The sequence below is a fragment of the Acartia tonsa genome, chromosome 1 (assembly GCF_053477335.1).
Source record: "Acartia tonsa isolate MP-2025a chromosome 1, ASM5347733v1, whole genome shotgun sequence".
Classification (NCBI taxonomy): domain Eukaryota; kingdom Metazoa; phylum Arthropoda; class Copepoda; order Calanoida; family Acartiidae; genus Acartia; species Acartia tonsa.
Window position 1 is genome coordinate 44,334,309 of NC_137260.1, and position 22,980 is coordinate 44,357,288.

Below are 22,980 nucleotides of genomic sequence, written 5' to 3' on the forward strand. Positions count from 1 at the left end.
AGAGCTGCTGACCCCCAGTCTTATGGATGAACCTAATACATGTGAAAGATAAAAATTACCCTGAAAATTATACAAAAATGTTTTTTTATGTGTTAAAAAAATTCATTTCAAAATCTTGATTTTGAGGATGATGACCTTTCAGATGCTCCTGTTGGTGGTCATGTTGAGCCAAATGTTATCTAAGTACATGCCCATTACAACAACTTGTCTATTAACCTATGTACCATTTTTTGTAGTCATAGCAGCCTCCAATGGAGCCTTCCAACAAGAAATATAACCATCTTCTAAAAACTACAGTATTCACCTTATGAATTGAAGTAAATAAAATTGCAATTCTTTTCTTTTTTAATAATGCTGGGCTGGAGGATGCTATAACTACAAAAATTGGATCATAGTTTAATATATAAGTTGTCATCATGGACAAAATAACAGTGGAATTTTGTAGCCAAAAGAGGCATCTACATTTCATATTTAATGTAAAATCATCCTAAATGAATAATAAAGCTGCTATTTTGAAAATTCAGATTTGCATATTATGTTTGTTCGGGGTTTAGAAACTCTATAGAAAACACCGTATAAAAATCTATCTCAAATGTCAGCCGAGAAAATAATGTTCTGACAGACTGATATTAAGAATTGTAGAGTAGCTTTGCTCCTAAACACAAAATAGTTTATGTATAATATAAATGTATATTGTCAAAGAAAACAACTAATTACAATAAAATTATTAACAAATAGTCTGTGGGCTTTGGATGAAGAACTATTTTATAAGCAAGACTTGGAAGTAATTCTTACTTTAATTTTTCTGTGCTTTCCCTCTCATTGCCTATAGAACATGGAAATCATCCCCTCTGATTTTAAAATTTAAGTAGGTTGGGGAGAGGGGGTGTAGTTAAGTTCAATACAGGCTTTATTATGATTGCCCCCCCCCCCCCGCAGTATCAAAGACGCCTGTATGGGTTTGGCAATGGAAAAAATAACTAAAACTCTTATTTTAAATAAAAAGGGAGGGGGGGGGGGTTGCTAGACACGCTCTTTGTGGGAAAGCACCGGCTTTTCGAATTATATTGCTTATTGGTGTTAGTCACAGCTGAGCTGATCAAGAACATTTGTTGATATAAATACCGATAACAAACAAGGATGACAACATCCATAAGTAGCGAAGCACAAAATTTCGTGGATGGGAATGACCGTGTCATGGTTGTTTTCTTCAAACAATGGGCAATTTAATTTTGATATCTAAAACAGAAAAAAATTTGAAAATCGGATCACCAAAAATATGGGGAAAAATGTAAAAAATTTAAAAATAGCCAAAACCCTGCAAAAAAGGCAGTCTGACCATTATTGTTGTTTTCTTCAAACGACGGGAAATTTAATTTTGACATCTTTAACTGAAAAAAATTTGAAAATTGGACTAAAAACACCAAAGATATGGGGGAAAATGTAAAAAAATATAAAATAGCCAAAAACCTGCAAAAAGGCAGTCTGACCTTCATAGTTGTTTTCTTCAAACGACGGGAAATTTGATTTTGATATCTATAACTGAAAAAATTTTGAAAATCGGTTCATAAACACCAAAGATATGGTGGAAAATGTAAAAATAGCTAAAAACCTGCAAAAAGGCAGTCTGACCGTTATTGTTGTTTTCTCTAAACGACGGAAAATTAATTTTGATATCTTTAACTGAAAGAATTTTGAAAATCGGACCATAAACACCAAAGATATGGGGGAAAATGTGGAAAATTTTAAAATAGCCTAAAACCTGCTAAAAAGCCGTCCGACCGCCAGTGATGTTTTATAGTTAATTGTGCTCCTTAATGATGGGAATGTTGTCAAAAAATTTCAGAATTCTATCTTTTATAGGAGCTGAGTAAATCCCATTTCCCCCATAGCGTTACGGACTGACGGACTGACTGACGGACTGACGGACGGACAAAGTGAATTATAGAGTAGCTTCGCTACTAAAAATAACATGTAGGTAGAAGAAGAACTAAATTTAATCATCCATCTCCAGCTGTTTGAGCAGCTGTATCCTCCTTCTCTCCAACTCCTCCTCACTCAGCTCCCCCTCCTCCTCGTCACTGCCTCCCCCTCTCCCCTTCTTCTGGTCTGGGGAGGAGCTACGAGATTTGGGGCTCAGACTTCTCTTCTTTCTTCTCCTGTAAAACAAAGTATTAAAATATTTTTAAAGACAGCTGTACAGTCCAGTAAATGTCTTATTATAAAAAGTTTTTTGTTTGCTTGTTAGGGTCTCACTGAGTCACTAACAACCAAACCGAATACATTTTTTAGGGAAAGTTTCACATTGGCCCTGGGATGGATTACGGCTATTTAATTCTAAAAAAGCCTTGGAATGGTTTTAGGCTATTTATCTCACCCTCCCTTACTATCCAATAAATAGAATCTAGATGCTAAGGGCAAAGAAATAGAGCTCAAAATAGTTTTCATACTAATATTTGTAAAATCGAACAAACAAAAATAAATTGTTAATAATCTTGGTTTCGAAAGTATTTAAACTTAGATCACAAACGGCCAAGACACACTATATATTTCAAACAGCCATGATACTTCTTCAACAGTAACACTTTTGAAAAAACGAGCAATCCACGCTAATGTTCTATTTGATTGAATAACTTACTATTTTAGCTAAACATGGACTGCAACCCCTAGTACCTAGTAAACAGCCCAAAACTACAGTGTTTTTTTTTTATGAGCACTTTTTTAAAAAACAATTTTACCCCACTTATAGTTATCAGAATTTAATGATTAATGGCTTATTTTCTTCGTTTTTTTAAGGGAAATTATGAAACAACAAAAAAAAATACAGTTTTTGTTGAAGAAGTACAGTAAAATTGAAAATTAAAAACTTAGGTGTCAACATATAAAAATGGTTTTAGCGCATTTTTCTTAAAAAAATGGATTTTCTGTAGTCGACTTTGGGGGGCCAGTACTCCCTCCCTGGTTGAGATATGACCTTCAAACTTTGATATGTTCTAGTACATGTCCCTAATAGTATCTGTATACATTTTTAGCTCTATATCTTATCTTTGAAGTGTTTAGCAGCCATTCTTGCAAAAGGTTGATTATTTGAGCATAAGAAAAATACGCTAAAACCATTTTTAGATGTTGACACCTAAGTTTTTAATTTTCAACTTTACTGTACGTTTTCAACAAAAACTGTAATTTTTTTTGTTGTTTCATAATTTCCCTTAAAAAACGAAGAAAATAAGCCATTAACCATTAAATTCTGATAACTATAAGTGGGGTAAAATTGCTTTCAAAAAAGTGCTCATAAAAAAAACACACTGTATTAATGAAATACCTTGAACTTTCTTCACTACTAGATCTTGACTCACTCTTGGCCTTCTTCTTTTTCTTTCTTTTCTTTTTCTTCTCGTAATCACTTTCACTCTCGCTTTCACTCACATCTATATAAACAAGGATGATAAAATCAATGAAGCACAAAAAATCATTCCCAGCCAAATGTTATGTTCATTGTTTAGGTTAAGAAGGCCTACTAATAAAATTGCCTACTAGCTTAAAGATTAATAAAATCTACTATTATCACAGCATGTAAAAGATTTTTTCCTTTTAAAAGCTGCATAAAAAAAAATTTATTCTACTCAAAAAAAAAATTGTTGCACCACAGCACTTGTGTTTTTTAATGTAAAAGAATAGTTTTTTTTATCGAATCGTATTATACACAGCTTTCAGCGGACTTTAAAATGAAAAAAAACTGAGATTAAAACAATTTTTGCTAGTCCCAAGGTCTGTAGGGCTAACAAAATTAGCATTAATTTTAATATTCGTGGAAAATGGTTTGTAATACGATGCTATACATGATTTTTCAGTATGAAAACCAGTTCTAATACACCGGATGTTAATCGGTTTCGAAGCCATACGGAAAAAAAAACATTTCCAGCACTGAGAACAAACCAAAAAGCTACCTGAATGTTTATGTTTCTTCTTTTTCTTTCTGTCCTCCGTCTCGCTGTCACTGCTGGTGGCAACCTTCCTCTTCTTCTTCGACTTCTTCTTGATCTTCTTGCCGTGGTTGTGGTGACACCCGTCCTGCTCTTTCAGGTAATCACTGCAATAATGGATATATTATTACTTCGAGCTTACACCATTTTTTTATGTTCAATAATAAAGCGAAACTTGCATCGGGCTAAAATAACGATTCCCCCTTTTCCACCACCTTAACCCCAACCCTCCTACTGGATGAACGAACTGACCAATAAACGAGTTCCATATTAGCAAGCTAAATCGCCAATTTTTCCCCTGCAATAATATCCACGTTCAATCATCCATTTCGTTCTATATTGTTGTGCTTCTTTATTAAAAGAAATATTTGCGATGCTTTTATGGGTGTTTTAATCTGCAAAGTTCCCTTGAAGTTATGTGATCTAAGATTTTAAAAGAGGATTTGAACGATTAGGCAAGGTAGTTGTATTTTGAGGTACAATCAGGGTTGTCATTTTGGGCGGGCGGTTTTGGGCCGCCCAATATAAGGTCCTTTTGGGCAGTTTTGGGCACCCCCCTTTTAGGGAGAGAGAAAAAGGGGAGGGGGTTAAAAATCCTTATAATAAAGTAACAGGATGTGTATCTGTTTGTTTGTGTTTGAAATCGCCCCTAGAAAAAAATTGCACTCCCCCAAAAACTTTTTAAAATTTTTTTAAAACTAAAAATAAAAATGGGAGGAGCAAACCTACCCCCCCCCCCCAAAAAAAAAAAAAAATTATTCCCCCCTCCAAATTTTTTTTTTACTTTTTCTTTTCAAATCTAATAGGTATAATAATTGGATTATCAAATTTGACTCTCAAGTGCCCCTACAGGCCTCTAGGGCCGTAGCTGCTAGTAAAATGTATAAATTAGTAAGTTTTTTTTTGTATCTAGAGAAGGATTTCGCTAACTGCTTTCCAGTGGAGCTTTTATAGGTCCTGAGATGGTTTTAGGCTATTTTATTTCTAATAATAAGTCTAGATATGGTTTTAGGCTATTTTATATCCTTTTTATATGCTTTTTACGACATTTGCCCATAAAAGGTGCCCAAAACCACTTTTGGGCGCCCAAAACCCGCCTAAAACCCTTTTGGGCAATTGGGCCGCCCAATATAAAAAAAAGTGCCCAATTCGACAACCCTGGGTACAATGTATGTTAACTGTGAAAAAATGGCGGCGAAACAAAGAATATACTCTTATTCCGGCCGATTTTTTTTTTGTTATAAAAATCTAGAACACATAACTTTATTGGATCTAAGTAGGTATATGAAAACACCCCCTTCTTTAACTTTTGGACCATATATATAGGTTGAAATAAATGGAGCGATCCATTTTTAACATGTTTAATAGCTTAAACCTTACATAATACGCTAGTTGTCAGGGGAAAATGGGTTGGAATCTTGTACCAATCTTGTACACTCTCCCAAAAAAAGCTCGATGGTAAAACTTACTTGAAAAATGATTCAGCTTTCGCTTGTGTAATGGATTGACAGATAGGTTTGTCTTTAATAACTTCCCAAACATCTTCAAAGTCACTTTTCTCGTCAACTTTCAGCTCCTCGAACATGTCCCTAAAATGATCAGTTTTAACATTTAATTTAAAATTTGTAAAACTATTTTACTTTTTAAGTTTTTACTATGGCCCCATTCATAGGTAGTTTTTTTTAAATTTAATATAATATACTTTACAGATGCGATATCAGAATATTATTGTATATTACCACGTAGAAAAAACAAAGAATTCTTTTGCCTATGTTGTAGAAGTGGAAAGGGAGTGGAGTTGAGTTACTTTGTGTTTAAATAAGTGACCCCCATTCCCACTTATGAGATGAAAAATATCCTGCCAAAGGGTACCTTAATTCATTTTCAATCTTTCTGAGCTTCTTGTTTTCTTCCTTCATTTTTTCTTTTTCCTTAGCTTCAGCCTTCTCTACAAGTGAGTTGTACGTCAGCTTTACGTTTCCAGCATCTAGGGTGGCGGATCTCTATAAAAACAACAAAATAAAATCCTCATATAAAAGTAACAGGATGTAAGTTTGTGTGTGTTGATTAGCGAAGGATCTCGCGTACTGCTAAACATAAAGGGTACTCCTTTTAAGTGAAGCTTTTCAAAGGTCTAGGGAAGGTTTTTACCTACCTATTTGTGGGAGGGTACTTTCGCCCTCAAATGGAAGAATAGCCTTACGAAAAAAAATGCATCTTCATCATCACAAAAGATGTTTAAGACGTGGGTCCTCATTCGCATGTGCCCCTAGAGGCCTCTAAGGAAGTATCCGCTAGTAATATATACTTGAAAATGTTAGAAATCGGATAACATTACTACGAATACATTTCCCTAATGTAGCTGTACATTTTTTTCCTAAATATTAATGACATTTGTTTTATTTAGGTTTTATATTTTTGGCTTTAAAATGTTTACATACCTTATCTTCACAAACGACTGTAGCGAACTCTTCAAATGTCGTCTTTGCCTGGACATCGTACTCTCTTTCCTTTAGGATGTCCTTGATGATCTTCTTCTCGTCGGAGAACCTGGCCTTCAGGTCCTCCACGTAGAACTTGAACAGGTCCAGCGGAGTGGAGCCTGGCTGTCCCAGCATAGTTGAAAATCTAAACAAATATAAATACTTTGTAATCTGTTATCATTCTTGTTTGAGAGGCAGGATGTTAGTCTGTCTTTCCTGAACCTTTTTCTTTTTAATGCCAAAACTTACGGTTGAAATATTTCCCCACAACCCCTTTAAAGTTCCACGAGTAATTTTTTAGTGTGAAAGAGATTTAATAAAATGTAAAAAAGATATTGTGTCTTTATGAGTAAAAATTTCTTAACAAAAAGGGCAAAATGGAAAAGAATCAATATTTACTACAATTTAATTTAAATATGATTTTTTTAAACAATAGAGAAATGTATTTCTTCAATTAAAGCTCAAATATTTTTCCATGCAAACACTAACCTTAAATCTTGAGAAACAATGGAGTACAACTCCATCCAGAGAGACATGCTGGTCAACTTGCCCTGCTCATGAAGTTCATCAAGCAACGCAATAAATGCGTCACGGTTCTTACGCTGTTGACGCTTGACGCGCTTCTTTTCACGTTCCTTTTCGGAGTCAACTTCCTTCTCCAGCTCTCTAGAATATAAACAAAAAATTGTATTTGTATTTAAAATTGCATTTTTATTTAGTACCTAGTGTAGCATCTCATCGTTGTATAAAATGTTTTAATAAACTTTTTTGCAGACTTTTGGTAAATCATCCATAAAAGCGAAGTCGGTCAGACAATCGAGCATTAACAATTTGATATTCAACAATATTAGAATTCCTTAAAAACGCGATGCTTAAAATGATCATACTCACAATTATAGCAAAATTATAGATATTCGTCGTTAACATTATGCTTAATCAATATTCAACCCCCCCCCCCCCCCCCCAAAAAAAAAAGGAGTGACGACTGTCGATAACTGTATAAAAATACACAAAATTCTTACCTTATATGATCTTCATAAGTGATGAGAGCATCCTCTTTATCCATAGCCAACAGCTCATCATCATCCGCGAAGGCTGGGTTGTCCAGCAACATCTGCTGGGCCTCCTCCCATGTTGTGTTGAACTTGATCTTTGTCATCTTGTCAAGGATGTCCGCCAGGCGGGTCATGTTCTTGCGCCGCAGAGCCTAGATATGGTAGATTTGTGAGAATACTGTAATGGATTACATTTTTTGAAAGAATTTTCAAGGGTGAAATATTTAAATATTGACTAGGTAGGTAGGTATGTATTTTTAAAAATCATACTCAGGAATGTGTATTATTAAAAATTCCAATTCATGAATATATTAAACTGTTTTTAACCTATTTTTTTATCATATATCAAAAATATACTATGACACCAGTAGAATCAGACTGCAGAGCCCAAATTTGAATTAAGTCCCCAATAAACTTTTTTGGGGGGATTTAAAAATCAATTTTATATGTTGCTGTGATCATTTTGATGGAAGCAAAAGCATTTTTTAGTTTGGGGTTAAATTGTTTCTTACAGAACAATTTGATGTGATTCAGATTATATCAATACAATAATAAAAACTCTACTCTGTTTGATGCAAATAATTTTTTTCTAAAACAATAATTTATATAAACCCCGAACCACTTCATTATGCAATCTACATTTTCCTGGATATTTTGTCTTTGGTAGTCCATAAGTGTACAGCTTTACAGTACATTGTTTCTATTTGTTAAAGCAACACGTATGATAAAAGAAAAAGATTCTGTTTAAAGTAAAATGCTTATATTTCAATCAAAATCTATATTTTTGTATTTTTTACCGATCCACTTCATTATGCAAATCAAAAGAAAATCAATGAGAAAACGTTTGTTTTGCCCTTTTCTCCACTTTTAAAAATTAATTCGGATAAAATAACAATTTTCTAAGGGATTTATGCATTAATTATAAGGAAAAACAGTTTAAGGTAGATTTTATTGATTTTTCTAAATAAGAAATAATTGAAAAAAAAAGAAATTCTAACCCTATCACTTTAGAGGACAGCTGCCGACCCCCAGTCTTATGGATGAAGCTAAATACATGTAAAAAATAAAAATTTGCCTGAAAAGTATACAAAAATGTTTTGTGATGTGTTAAAATAATCCATTTTAAAATCTTGATTTTGAGGATGATGGCCTTTAAGATGCTCTTTCTGGTGGTGATGGTGAGCTAAATGTTATCAAAGTGCATGCCCTTGAAGAAAACTTATATATTAAACTATGGTCCAATTTTTGTAGTCATAGCAGCCTCCAGGCAAGCAATATTAAAAAAGAAAAAAATTGCAATTTTAATTACTAAAATTCATAAAGTAAATTATGTAGTTTTTAGATAATGGTTATATTTCATGTCGAGAGGCTCCACTGGAGGCTGCTATGACTACAAAAAATGGTACATAGGTTAATAGACAAGTTGTTGTAATGGTCATGTACTTAGATAACATTTAGCTCACCTTCACCACTAGTAAGAGCATCTTGAAGGCCATCATCCTCAAAATCAAGATTTTAAAATGGATTTTTTTAACACATCAAAAAACATTTTTGTATACTTTTAAGGGTAATTTTTATCTTTAACATGTATTTAGCTTCATCCATAAGACTGGGGGTCAGCAGCTGTCCTCTAAAGTGATAAGGATAGAATTTCTTTTTTTCAATTATTTCTTATTTAGAAAAATCATTAAAATCTACCTGAAACTGTTTTTCATTATAATTAATGCATAAATCCCTTAAAAAATTGTTATTTTATCAGAATCATTTTTTAAAAGTGGAGAAAAGTGCAAAACAAACGTTTTCTCATTGATTTTCTTTTGATTTGCATAATGACGTGGATCGGTAAAAAATAAAAAAATATAAATTTTGATTGAAATATAAGCATTTTACTTTAAAAAGAATCTTTTTCTTTTATCATATGTGTTGCTTTAACAAATAGAAATAATGTACTGTAAAGCTGTACACTTATGGACTACCGTAGACAAAATATCCAGGAAAATGTAGATTGCATAATGAAGTGGTTCGAGGTTTAGAAGAAATTTAACATTAAAATAAAACATTTTATTCTGAAGTCTGAACCAATTAAAAGTCTCGTTTCATTTCAGTTTTTTACAATTCAAAAAAGAGTGTTTTCACAAAGTGACTTTTTTCCAATGTAGTTAAATAATTTTTATTTAATTAAAATGAAAAGAATGAAAACTATACACATAAAAGATACATGCTTTTTAAAAATATTTAAAAAGATAAGTTTGAATAATCTTATATTTTATCATATTTGTATATGAGACAAAAAAAAAATTTGTTGTATTGCGTAAACGTTTGTTGTCATCTTTCACTTTACAGCCAATTTTTTTGTGTTTTAAATAAGTGATGGAAAACAAGCACGATAAAGTTAATTCATTGATATATTGTAAAGAATTAAGTTTTTAATGAATTAATTTAGATGAAATCAAAAGGCCTAATTTTACTCTATACCAGAATACTATATATATGAAGCAAAACACTCTAAAAGCTACGAATTTTACCCAAATAAAAAAAGACCTTTTGCTCTGATCAAAAAAGACCACAGCAACAGTAAAATTAATTTTTAAATCCCCTCAAAAAAGTTTATTGGGGACTTAATTCAAATTTAGGCTCTGCAGTTTAATTCTACTGGTGTCATAGTATATTTTTGATATATGTTTTAAAAATAGGTTAAAAACAGTTTAAGGTATTTTCATAAAATAAATTGGGGAAAACAAGGAAGGAAATGTGGGTTTGAGTGGGGGAAAGAAATTCAACTTATTTGAAAATATATGTACAGGGTAAACTTTTCAAAAATGTATTCATTTTGGTTTATGTAAACCAAACAAACTAAAACTACCCTTCCACCATTATCTTCAATTTATTAAAAATTAGGGGGGGGGGGGGGAGTTGTGCTCAACTAAACACTTTCAGGGATGCCCCTCATTTGTTTACCTTAGCCTGTTCCTTCTCCTTCTTGGCCAGATTATGAACAACATCATTGAATATTTCCTTACGCTCAGTTTCCGGGACAGATTTCCAGAGGGGTAGCTCTCCGAATATTTCTTCACACTTGTAAAATCTTATTGTTGAACTCATCCTGAAATTTGTAATATGATATTAATAAATAAAGTAAATCTAGATCCCTAATAAGAACTTCGAACAAATAACAGAGTGTAAGATTCACTTTATAGAACAGCCATATCATTTCCGCAGTTATCGGTAAATTCAGATAGGCACAGGGGTGTATATTCTGCAAAATTGACCCTGCTAAAAGGGGGGTAAACAAAATTTTTAAAAATATGTAGCTGGAGAAAAAAACTAAAATAATGTGTGGTAATATAAATAAAATAAAGAGTTTTTAATTTCTTTTCAATTTTCCCCCCTTCTTTGCTTGAAAAAAAAACCAGAAGGAAAAAAAATTTGCAGCAGGGGAAAAAATGAATCTTGTGTGTGCAGAATATACACCCCTGGAAAGGCATCCTATTACTTTTACATGATTACCTGTCTGTTGTCATAAGGAAATTCTCCAAATCCTCCTTATTCTTGATAGATGTCAGCCTACTCTCCTCTTTCTCATCCTTCTGTTTCTGGATCTTGTACTCGTTAAATGCCTGCTTCTTTTCTGCCAGCTTCGACAGAACTTCCCAGCGTCCATCCTTCTTGATCATGTTCAGAGCTGTCTCCCAATTAGCTGATGAGGGCACATTTTTCTCCTAGGAATTAATGGGAGAAAATGATTAAAGAATTCTGCAGAGACATGAATGTTGCATCTAAAAAAACTAGTTTTCCTGACAATAGTTTAAGTTACTTAGATCTATAAGTTATTTTATAAATCTATTTAACTTATTAGTGGTAAAAAAGGGTTAATAATCACCTTTAACAAAGCTTTGAGTGCATCCATGGCCTCCTTCTTGTCCCTGTACACAATCTGTTTAGGTGGTTCTATCCTGGGAGGCAGGGCAATGTTGGCAGGTTTGTGCGGATCACTCTGCTTAAATGCTGCCAGAGTTGCTGCCATAGCTGCGTCCAGCGCTGACTTGCTTGAGGCTGACGTGTTTGGACTGGCTGTCGCAGGACTTGATACGTTCACTTGCTCGGCTGCTAACCGATCCTAAAATAAACCGTTTTTTTATAAACATTCTTCATAAAATTTACAACATAAAAATTAGTTGAATAAAAGTTTTTTAAATCCTGTTACTTCAAATGTCTCATTTTATCCTTTTATAAACCTTTATTTCTCTTACTCAGAGTGTATGACGAGCCCTGCACTTAGATAGACAACAAACATCACAAGATTATAAGACTAAAAAAGTAGATATGATACTAAAAGAGAAACTTTTTAAATAACAGTCCTGTAGGTATGTTTTATTGTCCTGGACAAACTACTAGCTTTTAAATACATTATAATATTTTTACAGAGAATGAATGATTCTAGTAGATAGACAGACGGACGTATGGCAACATAGAGGTGGTGCACTAATAAGATAATTATCATTGATCAATACCTAATGCAGGGGTGTATATTTTCATAATCTCCCCTCCTTCAGGGAGGGAGGGGGAGAAAATGGTTAGAATGTATATACAATATACATATTTTTAATAAATAAAGGGGGGGGGGGGATAGAGTGGGAAGGACACATGAAATGATGTGGTTGTTACCTTTAATTCTTGTAATTCTCTTGGTATGACCCACACAGATTCTTTTGTTACGTTGTTGTGATAGTAAACCTAAACATTATATCTCTATCAGGAATAATAACAAGTACTATGATATGAAAAATTTGGGGGCCATATTTCTTAATTTGCTGAAAGGGCTTAAATCAGCTGTTTACGGTGATTTTGTTGGCAGAATGTAAGGTTTAAAATGCTATAATTATTCTACTGTTGTAAACTCATTATTGGATCATACTATTAATGCTAACAGATGTTCTTTAAGCTTAACTTAAATATTATTTTTCTTATTATTTTTTAAATTATATTTTAATATCTGAGGTGTAATTTATCTTAAATGAAAAATTACCAAATATTTATAGTTTAGGTAAAACTTGTATTTTGAATAATCCAATAAAAAAAAAACTTACTTTTCCATTTTCAGCTTTAAATTCTTTCCATGGGCATTGGGCCAACATCTTTTCTGTTGAAGATTTCATGCAGAGTGGCTTCTCCCATATACTTTGCTGAATTAAAATATAAATCATAAAATGATTCATTTTTTGAGGCATCTTGGGAAACTTGAGGGAAGGGCATTAAAAGTAGACCGTCAACTTTCTTTAAAAAGTTAATATGTAATTGTTCTTAGGACAGGGGTGTATATTCCGAGTGGGGTTTTCTGCTAAAGTGGGGGGGGGGGAAAAAAGTGACGGGAAATTAAAAAAAATGAATTGAGCCTCATTTGTAATGTATTTAATAAAATTAAGAAGAAAACTTTACTTAACTGATTTATACATCTTTTTTCCTCCTCCTTGGAGAAAAAAACTAGAGGGGGATTGTAATTAAATATTTTTAGCAAAGGAAAAAAAGGAATCTTGTGAAGAATATACACCCCAGTCTTAGGATGAAACGTAAGGGGGAACGAGTGGGAAAAAAAATAAGAAAGAAGCTGAAAGTTGGTCCCTGATTTGATTACTCCCTAACCCTTGTCTAATAATGACATAGCCTATTTTTTAATGAAACACTGGGGGGGGGGGGGGGATAGGTTAGTGTGCTTTGCAGCGTTGTGGAGCCGCCATATTTTGCTAGAGCCGTAATTTTCATTAAAAAACGGCTCCGGCTCCGGGTTAGCTAAAATAAAGAGATTTATTATTAATTAGGGACAGGTATAATTTTTAAGTTTTTCAAGAAAATTTTTATCAAAATTTGAACTTTTAATACCTTCAAAAGTCAAAAATAGACTTTGCAAAAAAAGATATGTTGCGTTTTTCTTGATTTTAGGTCGGAGCCGCACCAAAGTCAAACGGCTCCCCGACGCTGGTGCTTTGGGTACGGTCCAATTTTTAACCCTACAAGGTATAACTCTTAAAACACCCAAAAAATGTAAAATCTGGTTACCTTAGTCACGGAATTATAGAAGTATGTCCTGCCATCCGGAGCCTTATGCTCCGTCCAATTTTTAGGATCCTCCGCCATTTTCACTCTAGTCTAATATCTGCAATTTGTTTCAGTTTTAACATTCTTTATGACTGGACTTCATTTGTAAACAGTTTTAATATATTTAGTATGCAAATATTATGCTATATAAATAATCATATAGTATAATATAATAAAGCTGAGTAAGTTTGATTAGTGCAAAAGTTAATTCCATTCAGATATCAAAGATCAAAGTAAGCAATATAAAAAGAAAACAACAAGATTTTATTTTTTTGGTTGTTCGTCTTCTAAGATACAGTTCTCTTCTGGGTGATTAATTCCCTGAAAATAAAATAAAAAGTTAAACTCAATAAATCATCATATCATAAACTCAATAAATATTTAGGACCCTATAAATAGCTGTTTATAAAGCATATAGATGAAGGACATAAAATTTGCCCTAAACCGTCGCAAAACTTAACTCTTTTAATAATAAAGAAAGAAACTATCCCAAGACAAATGTGAACTAATTTGAAGAACTCAATCGGTTTATATATCGAAATATTAAACTAAACAAAAAATATCCTATAATTAAAGTAGTAAGGTTTTTTTGGTATGTAGCTTAAGGTTTTGATAACTACTGAACTGCTTGAGTTATCCATTTTAGGCAATTTTTCTGCCCTTCCTATCCCTTCGAATATAGAGCCCCTAAATGCTAGGATATTATTTGCAATTATTTTGAAATATTTAAGTCGTTATGTACGTAACGCATTTATAACAAGCTAGCTGTATGTTTTACAGTGGATAAATGTGTAATTATGAAACAAAATCCACTATAAGATTCATTATATAGACAGATCTTAATTCTGTAAATTAAATGCAAGATAAAAAAGCTTTAATAGGACACATAAAATTCTAAAATTAAAACTACCTCAAATTATTCTCCGATTCTTTAATATTCTGTTCTAAGTAAGTTTTATTTGTTTCCAAACTCTTGATTTTATCCTGAAAACAAACAACAGATTAAAATGATAATAATATTTGTTTGAGAAAGTTATATAGACAAAAAAAAGTATATTTTTCAGCAGGCTAATCGCCAGCTATATTTGGTTCAGTTATATTATGTCAAATTTTTAATTTTTAAATGTTCAATCATTCTGAAGCAAAAGAGGGTAGGTAGGTAAAAATAACATATGAAATAATAACTAGAAAATATTTCTTATTGCAACTAACGCTTGGGCGTGTTGAAGGGGGTTATCGACACCCTCCTCCCTTAGGATTGAAATTAGGATGGGAAGGCCTATCTTCCCCTTATTTTATCCCCTTAGTGTTAACGACCCCATATCAAAACAATGCGAACGCCAATAGTCTAAGATAAAACATCTAGAATAAATGTGCCTCATTTCAATACCCTACCTTGCACAAAGATTGTTTAGTCTCTAGTCCCTCCCTAACATTCTTGATATCACTGAGAATAAACATTCTGCCCACAGACTCGTACACCTTGGTACCCTCGGGCAGGGCGCCGATCTCCTGGTCTGTCAGCATCGCGTGAGCAACCTGACGCTTGAAGTTATCAACCTAAACAAGAAGAGAGAAATAAATATAATAAAATATAAACAGAATCAATTCCAGTATTCAAATTTATGCAAATAAAGTATATAATCACTGATTACGCAACCATAATGTTGTAAGAATAGTACCTAGGTATCATACAAAGAATATAAGTTTCCATGACAACTTACATGTTTGTGTTATAAAAAAAATTTAATATCCTCTTAATTTTGAAGTCCATACATAAAACCCAGAACGTCAAGAAAATACTTTCTGATAATTTATGCCAAAACATGAAAAGAAAACGGTTAAGATGATTTCAAGATTTCATTCGAGAGACACACCTCAGATATATAGCTACATCCTACTACTAGACATCCAATTACTACGTACAACACATACACACAGACAATCCTTTTGAAGATCATTGATTTCTTATATCAAAAAGGTTTCTAATATGTTATTACCTGCATATCTGTGAATTTAATTTTTTGTTTGGTATCAACCATTTTCATCTGTAGCTCAGTGAAGGCCTTCTTCAACTCCATATCAGGTGCAGATGCCATTGTTCTATAGTTTTTACTACTTAATCTGTAAATAAAATATATCAACTTAAAAAAGTAAACAGGGTGTGTGTCTGTCTGTGTGTAGTACTGCATGCTAACCACTTAACCGATATGATTCTCCGGCTTTAATCATATAGCTTTTGAGAGGTCCAGGGAAGATTTAAAACTATTTTGAAGAAGGATAACACCAACTCTACCAAGAAAATTTGCTCCTACAGAAAAATTACACCACCCCCCAAATTTTTAATTCTTTTAACACTATAGCTGAAATTCAAATGAGAGGGGCATCTTTAACTCCCCTCCGCCTCCAGTGCAGTGCTTGAGGCCTCTATGTGCGTAACCACAAGTTTATATATAGTATTTAATAACATGCAGGATGTCCGTCTGAAATTAAGGGTGTATGTTGCTAGCAAATTGTTTAATTGTTAAACTTCTCATTTATATTCAATGAAGAAGGCTTATAACAAAGGTTTTTTTTCTTTGTCAGATCACATCTCTTGCTAAGCACTGAACCAATTTTCCAATTAAGTAAAGATTCATACAAGTCCCGGTTGTGTTTTATGCTAATACTAGCGGCTTCGCCCCTAGTCTCTAGGGGCTTTGCTCCAAGAGGTTTGATCAACCTAATTTTTCGTATTTTAGATTTAAAAATAAAAGTAAAAAAAATTTTTTTGGGGGGGGTTGGGGGTGTCCCACCCCCCAAGAAAACAGCTTAAAACCATCACAGGACCAGTAGGTATATTCCCTGAAGAGTAGAGCCCAATCGGTTCAGTGGTTACTGAGATCTTAAGCTTCAGACGGACAGACAGACATCGTTCTACTTTATATTATAGATTTTTATTAATTACATAACTGAAATTTATATTTTATAATTTCGCTTTTAAATTATAAATATGTAAACTTAGTTTTGTTTGAAATAAATCAGAAACAAAAATAATTTTATTAATAAATTTATATTCAATAAACAGATTATAATAAACACACACATTTCCCCCTTTCCCTTTACTTGCGGCTTCTAGACAGTGTGCTCAGATGAAAATTTTGCTCAAGTCCATTTTTTAGGTCGCGTGAAATCCATTTTACATGCACAAAAGTCCAATTTTGTCAATTTGGGAAGAAGGGGGGCAAAAAAGGGAAGGGGGGAGAAAATTTTTAAAATTTTTCTCAAGTCCATTGAACATCGGGAGGTTGCTTTTTTTCAAGTCCATTGAAGGTTTTCAAAAGTCCAATTTTCGAGAAAAATGGACTTGAAAAGTCCAATCTGAGCACAGTGCTTCTAGAAACTGTGGTAAATAATGCCGCGTTTTGCGCACTGCAAAGACGACATTCACATTCCTTATTCAAAAGGGATATACTATATAATATAAAGAAGTGTAAAGAAGTATAGGGTTTTCCCTTGAATATAAACAACTACTGAACCAATTAATTTCTCTATTTTAGATAAGCTTAAAATAGGTCCTGTGATAGTTTTACGCCATTTTATTTTCAGATTTAAGTGTCATTATGGCTTTAAGCTATTTTTCTTTCCATCGAATATAGCTAGGGTCGTATCCCAGGGAGAAAGGGAGGGGACAATGGGCAATTAATTCAATTTAAGAGGGTTCGCTGAAAAGCAATGAAAACTAGATTTATCAAGAAAATTTTACCATAATTGTAAAGGGATCATGGTAACCTAATTTAGAACAAAATTAGTTCTAAGAAAAAAATCATTTACTTGAAAATTAAATTATCAACACATCACAATGTAGGAAACATTCTGTAATTAATCACTAGAAAAATCTTGTTTAGAACTACCTCAACCCTTCTGATATATTTATAAATGACCCCTGAATTCAAGCGGTTCTTAGATTATTTAAAACATAAATATCACAATAGAGTTTCTATACATGAAAAGACATTTTCTTGGGAAAAAATATTTGTTAAAACCAGCAATAAATAACAAACTTTTCTGTCTGCATATTCAAAACTAGCTCAGCTAGTTAGCGGGGCATTGATGCGCAAGTCCCCAAAATCAGTAAGAATCTGCTGTATTCGTTCACATTCCCTTTAAGCCAGTCCCCAAAGTCTGAGACTCCTTAAAAATTGAATATTCGATCCATTGTCCCCTCCCTTACTCCCTGGTCGTATCCGCTAGTCCTATAATAATAAGTTGTACATTGTCTACAGCCAAATATCTAGAAATTTTTTGTCAATTTGTTTCAAGTAAGTTTTATAGATATGTTGGTGTGGTTTGAAGCTATTTTGCTGACCTTCCCGCCCTCATTTAGTTGGTTATAATGTCCCAACCATCAAACAAGTAAAAATGTAAAAAAAAAAAAAATAAACATTTATTTTAAATATGACCTCATATGTCTTGATTGTTGAAAATTAAAAAAATAAACCACAAAAATAAGATAAAGCATTTTTAACATGTTGTCAATAAAACAAATATGTATTTAGTTACAATATGTAGGAAAACAACTTATAGTATAGTGTTCAAGAAGATTTTAGTTAAACTTTGATATTGAAATAATTAGAATGGCTACAAACGAAGATGTTGAAAAAAAGGAAAAATCACCAACAAATGAAGATATGGATATGAATAATTTTGCTGCTAAAAAGACTGCGACGTCTGGTAAGAATGTATTTATTATTCTTTTTATAAAGATATTATAATTCATTAAATTTTATAAATATTATCATGAAATTATAAGAAAATATTTTATACATTGCATTGATTATATTCCAATATAAAGAGACCAATTTCGTTCAGAGCATGCTAGGTCCCGTGATTGTTTTAAGCTATTCTATGCTCGCTAGGCACTTTTTAGAAAAGTAAAACCGTTTTCTTTCTAGGGGCTTTGAGTTTTGGTTTGATATGTTCTAATTCAGATCAGGTTGCACTTAATTGGAATAGGATAAAGTTTCATGGAAAACAAATGATTAAATATTACAAAACTGTTTTTTTTTATAAAACAAAAGTATTTGCAAAAACAAATTTGATTCTGTATTGCTTAATCCTATTAAAATAAGCTTTTTTTTTGTCTGTAACGAAGGATCTCGCTAACCACCCAAATGATATGGTTCTCCTGAACCGTGATGCTTCTTATAGGTCCTAGGATGGTTTTAGGCTTTTTTTTTCAGATAAGTCAGGTTATATTTTTAGGCTAATTTTCTGCTCTTCCATATGCATTCGAATATAGAGCCCCTAGATGCTCGCCCCCATTTTTAGCTGCTATTTTTTTTATATTTCTATAAATAATAAAATTTTCATATGAAATAAATACAACTTATATATTTTCATTATATTCGCTCCTTTCCAAAATAAATAAAATTACCTAACTTTTTTTATGAATCCCATTTGTGTTGTCTAGAATATTTGAAAAAACAAGGATGACAACGTACGTTTAAGCAAAGCTCAACAAATTAGATGTTAGACGGTCATGCAAACGAACATCAACAATTATATAGAGGCAAAACATTAGTAAGCAAGGTTGACAACATCCAAAAAGCGAAGCTCTGAAACATTAGGAAAAATGAACATTAACACTTAGTGTGAGTACTTAATAAGCAGAATATATAAGCAAAATTGTAAGTAAATTTGTTTAAAAGCAGGATACTGTTTTAGGACTTAATTATGGAGATGCTTCGCTCATGACATTGTACCTTATTCTATTAGGAATCAGTATTCTAAAAATGAGATGAATATAATAATTATATATCACATGATAATGTTGTCAAGAAGGTTAAAAATCAACATGTTTTAAATAAACGTAAAGACATTCTGGTAACTAAATCTACAGAACAAGTCTTAAAAGCATAAATTAACGATGAGAGCTATCCGTTACAGAGGTAGAGAAGAATGGACGGGGTGACCCTGATTACAGAAAAGCTTCGCTTCCAACTTTTAAAAATGTTTTCTGTAAGTGTTAGAAAAAATTGGACATCTCTATCATCACCGACAGACAGACAGAAGGACATAAGGACAACCAGCTATAAATTATAGAGTAGCTTCACTTTATAAAAGTAAAGTTGTTTTATTAATTACAAATGTTTGTTAGATAAGATCTCTGGTTGTGCTGGAATCTAAAACAGAATTAGATTATGCTTGTCTTGCCATTTTAGTTGCAAGTCTCTTATTACAGGTTACGTCACTTTTATGGCCTTTTAAACAATGAAAGGCCCTTTACCTTAATGAGCATGTCGAGCATTGACTCCCCCCCCCTTATTTTTAAAGCAAATTAAAATTAGGCATATTTTTTTCTGAAGCCCTACAAGGTGGCCCTAACACTGCAGGACTTTACAGCACCCAAAATAACTTGACATAGCCTAACCTAAGTAAAAAACAACGAAGAACTTACCCCCCCCCCCCCCCCAGAAACCCCGTAATTTAAATTTACTTAAAAAGATATTTAAAAATATTAGGGATGGGTTTCTGTCCTCAACAATGCACTTTTAGGGTACATTTTAGAAAGCGTAGGTTATAATCGTTACCAGATCATGTACATAGGTCTTTAAATGTTTATTTTTTTACTTGATTATTTAGGATTATAATCCTGATTTTTGGAATAATGATTCCCATGACAACTAAGTATAATATTATAAGCAAAGCATCTCTACAATCAAGTCCTAAAATGCAAGTATGTCCTGAAACAGTATCCTGTATTTAATAAATTTGGATAAATTTTTTTTTAGACTGAAACATTTATATTCTGCTTATTAAGTTCTGACAATCTAATAGTGCTTGTAATGTTCGTTTGGTCAACCATTTGATTTTATACTCAATTTATATAGATATTGTGATCCTTGTTATCTAGATAATTGCAATGGGTATATTAACAATGTTGGGTACCAGTGGCAAGATGACAAAGGCAAGAAAAAGAAAACAGGTTCAGTTTTTTATCTATTTTTAAAACAAGGATAATTACTTCTAAAAATGCTTCTACACAGTAGATACATACAATAATGGATGTATTATTATTTGGATATTTTACCAGATTTTCATGTTCTCTAATAAAGTGAAACAGGCGTTAGATTAAAACACTAGAGGGAGAAAGGGTTAAATAACTGTATCTCCCCACCCCAACCGCCTCGTGCAACCTTTCTATTGGGTCATTGAAAATCAACCAATGGTGTCGCTTATATTAACACAGCCAAGTAGCAGAAAATTATTTTGAAACAGACGAAAGAGGTCTTTGAAAAAGGAAGGGAGGTAGTTGTCTGTATATATATATACTATAGATCTGTTCAACAGGCTATCATAACGATAATCCCCACCCCCTTCCCTCCTGCTGGATAATCGAACTGACCAATAAGCAAGTTCCATGTTACCAACCTAAATTTTCCCTTGTCATAATATCCATATTTATTCTATAATCTGTCATACAAATTGTTTAAAAACATGAACTGAAAGCAAGAATTTAACTATAATTTCAACAATCTACAAATTTTAATTTAAAAATCCGATAATAATCAAAGAAAATACAGTAAATTTTTTAATCATAATATCATAATTAAAAAAATATTTATATATTTTTTAAAATTTAGACTTATATGAATAATACGGCCATGGTCTTATCTTTTCTTATTACGGTTCTAAATATTATGGCATCAGTATTCAGAGGTCAGTTTACATAAGCTGTGCTACTCTATATAATACTAGCGGCTTCGCCCCTAGCCTCTAGGGGCTTTGCTAGGTTTGATCAACTTAATTTTTCGTATTTTAGATTTAAAAAGAAAAAGTAAAAAAAAAAATTTTTTTTGGGGGGGGTATTTTCATTTTTTTGGGGGGGTTGGGGGTGTCCCACCCCCCAAGAAAATAGCTTAAAACCATCACAGGACCAGTAGGTATATTCCCTGAAGAGTAGAGCCCAATCGGTTCAGTGGTTACAGAGATCATAAGCTTCAGACGGACAGACGGACAGACAGACGGACAGACATCGTTCTACTTTGTATTATAGATGTATGTTTAGGTCTGTACGTTGGGCCTTTATCTATTATGCACGTATGACGTCATTTTGTATGCTTCATCATTGTGCTGATAACTCGTGAGCATCAAAATTCGGGATTAAAAATTTAAATGGTTTTAAGCTATTACGGTGTTATTTTATTATGTTTTCGGTTAGTTTTAGGCTATTTTTTCTGTCAATTGATCTCTATTTATGCAGCTAATTTTGCGTATGTCAAAAAATTTTATTCTTTGAACTATGGAACATAACAGGGATCTAAAGAGATTAGACAATGGCCAATAAATTAATGTACATCCCCAATGTTGAGACGCAAAACTACCCCTTCTGTAGATTACAATTTGACACTCTACTTAATGAGTCCACTAATCAAAATTCATTGAAAGTCACCATTTGTTAAGCTAATTAATAAGAAACATTAGCATAAAACATTGTTGACTATAGTGTAATAACCAGCCCAATGTTGCCTCTCCCTCCCTAGGAATCTAACCATCCTTGTTTGTCTGTGCCAGTGACAGAAACCAGGATCCTGGCAAACAATAACAATTCCAAGTGAAATATTTCTTCCAACCCAATTCCTGTTTTTTTTTTATCTCCTTCGTGTCCCTATCTCTTTGGTTGAACCCTATAAACAGTTTTAGTATAAGTTTACCTTTGAAAACTAATAAAAAATTTCGTCAATTTCAAGTAGAATTAAATTTTCGAATCACGGCTAAATGGTCTATACAAAAAAGTTAAATTTGTTGCAAAAAAAATGTCTGCAAATTCAGATTTTCCGCACGAGTTATTTTATGCTATTTTAATTCTTTTATAGCTAGATTGCAAATAAATCTACATTGATGTAATTTACACAAAACCTAAAGAAAAAATTAACTAATTTAAATTTTAAATTTTCAGGTGATTTACAACCGATTCAGAGAAAAACGTGAATGATATATTCTTATTTTTATGAATCTTTGAATTTGAAATACATCAAAGTAACCATCGACGAAATTTGGAAGACTAAGTTACTATGTTATTTTAAGTTTTTTTCTCAATAATGCAATAGTATATTTTTGTATGTATACTTCCATAAATAAATGTTATTATCGATCAATGTTATTCTTTAAACGCTACAAAAAAAAAGATATAGTGTATATAATTGAAAGAAATTTATGAACACTATATGACAGTTGAAATATATTACATTTGGAATGTTGTCAAAAGTTTTTATCTAATCTTACATAACCAAAAAAGAGAAAGAGAAGTTTTTTGAATAGAAATGCTCATAGTTTAATGCATAATGATAAGATCTTTTAAATTGCTGGACTACGATGAATTAA

The 22,980-nt window shown here is 32.5% G+C and overlaps 3 protein-coding genes across 9 annotated transcripts; 1 reads left to right on the forward strand and 2 right to left on the reverse strand.

Moving 5' to 3' along the window:
* Positions 1 to 670: 670 nt before the first annotated feature.
* Prp40 (pre-mRNA processing factor 40) lies at positions 671 to 13,710 on the reverse strand. Of its 6 annotated transcripts, none has more exons than XM_080162861.1 (16): positions 13,576 to 13,710; positions 12,609 to 12,704; positions 12,187 to 12,255; positions 11,402 to 11,638; positions 11,029 to 11,240; positions 10,480 to 10,624; positions 7,489 to 7,673; positions 6,956 to 7,132; positions 6,425 to 6,611; positions 5,856 to 5,986; positions 5,453 to 5,572; positions 3,948 to 4,090; positions 3,323 to 3,428; positions 1,964 to 2,159; positions 1,051 to 1,133; positions 671 to 760 (listed from the first exon to the last, which is right to left on the reverse strand). In XM_080162861.1, the coding sequence occupies exons 1-14, from the start codon at positions 13,651 to 13,653 to the stop codon at positions 1,997 to 1,999; spliced, it is 2,049 nt and encodes a 682-aa protein (XP_080018987.1). In that variant the 5' UTR covers positions 13,654 to 13,710; the 3' UTR covers positions 671 to 760; positions 1,051 to 1,133; positions 1,964 to 1,996. The 6 variants fall into 6 exon arrangements, with proteins under 6 accessions (XP_080018987.1, XP_080018985.1, XP_080018982.1 ...); XM_080162859.1 differs by having other exon boundaries at positions 671 to 777; XM_080162856.1 differs by having other exon boundaries at positions 671 to 790.
* On the reverse strand, positions 13,672 to 15,768 carry Pfdn1 (prefoldin subunit 1). The gene is made up of 4 exons (XM_080162862.1): positions 15,615 to 15,768; positions 15,010 to 15,174; positions 14,525 to 14,598; positions 13,672 to 13,935 (listed from the first exon to the last, which is right to left on the reverse strand). The coding sequence occupies exons 1-4, from the start codon at positions 15,711 to 15,713 to the stop codon at positions 13,902 to 13,904; spliced, it is 372 nt and encodes a 123-aa protein (XP_080018988.1). The 5' UTR covers positions 15,714 to 15,768; the 3' UTR covers positions 13,672 to 13,901.
* Positions 15,769 to 18,132: 2,364 nt separating this feature from the next.
* Positions 18,133 to 22,651, forward strand: LOC145326752 (uncharacterized). Of its 2 annotated transcripts, XM_080170512.1 has the most exons (6): positions 18,133 to 18,327; positions 18,549 to 18,589; positions 19,754 to 19,837; positions 20,510 to 20,581; positions 21,240 to 21,315; positions 22,556 to 22,651. In XM_080170512.1, the coding sequence occupies exons 1-6, from the start codon at positions 18,231 to 18,233 to the stop codon at positions 22,585 to 22,587; spliced, it is 402 nt and encodes a 133-aa protein (XP_080026638.1). In that variant the 5' UTR covers positions 18,133 to 18,230; the 3' UTR covers positions 22,588 to 22,651. The 2 variants fall into 2 exon arrangements, with proteins under 2 accessions (XP_080026638.1, XP_080027288.1); XM_080171162.1 differs by lacking the exon at positions 19,754 to 19,837 and having other exon boundaries at positions 18,155 to 18,327.
* Positions 22,652 to 22,980: the final 329 nt, after the last annotated feature.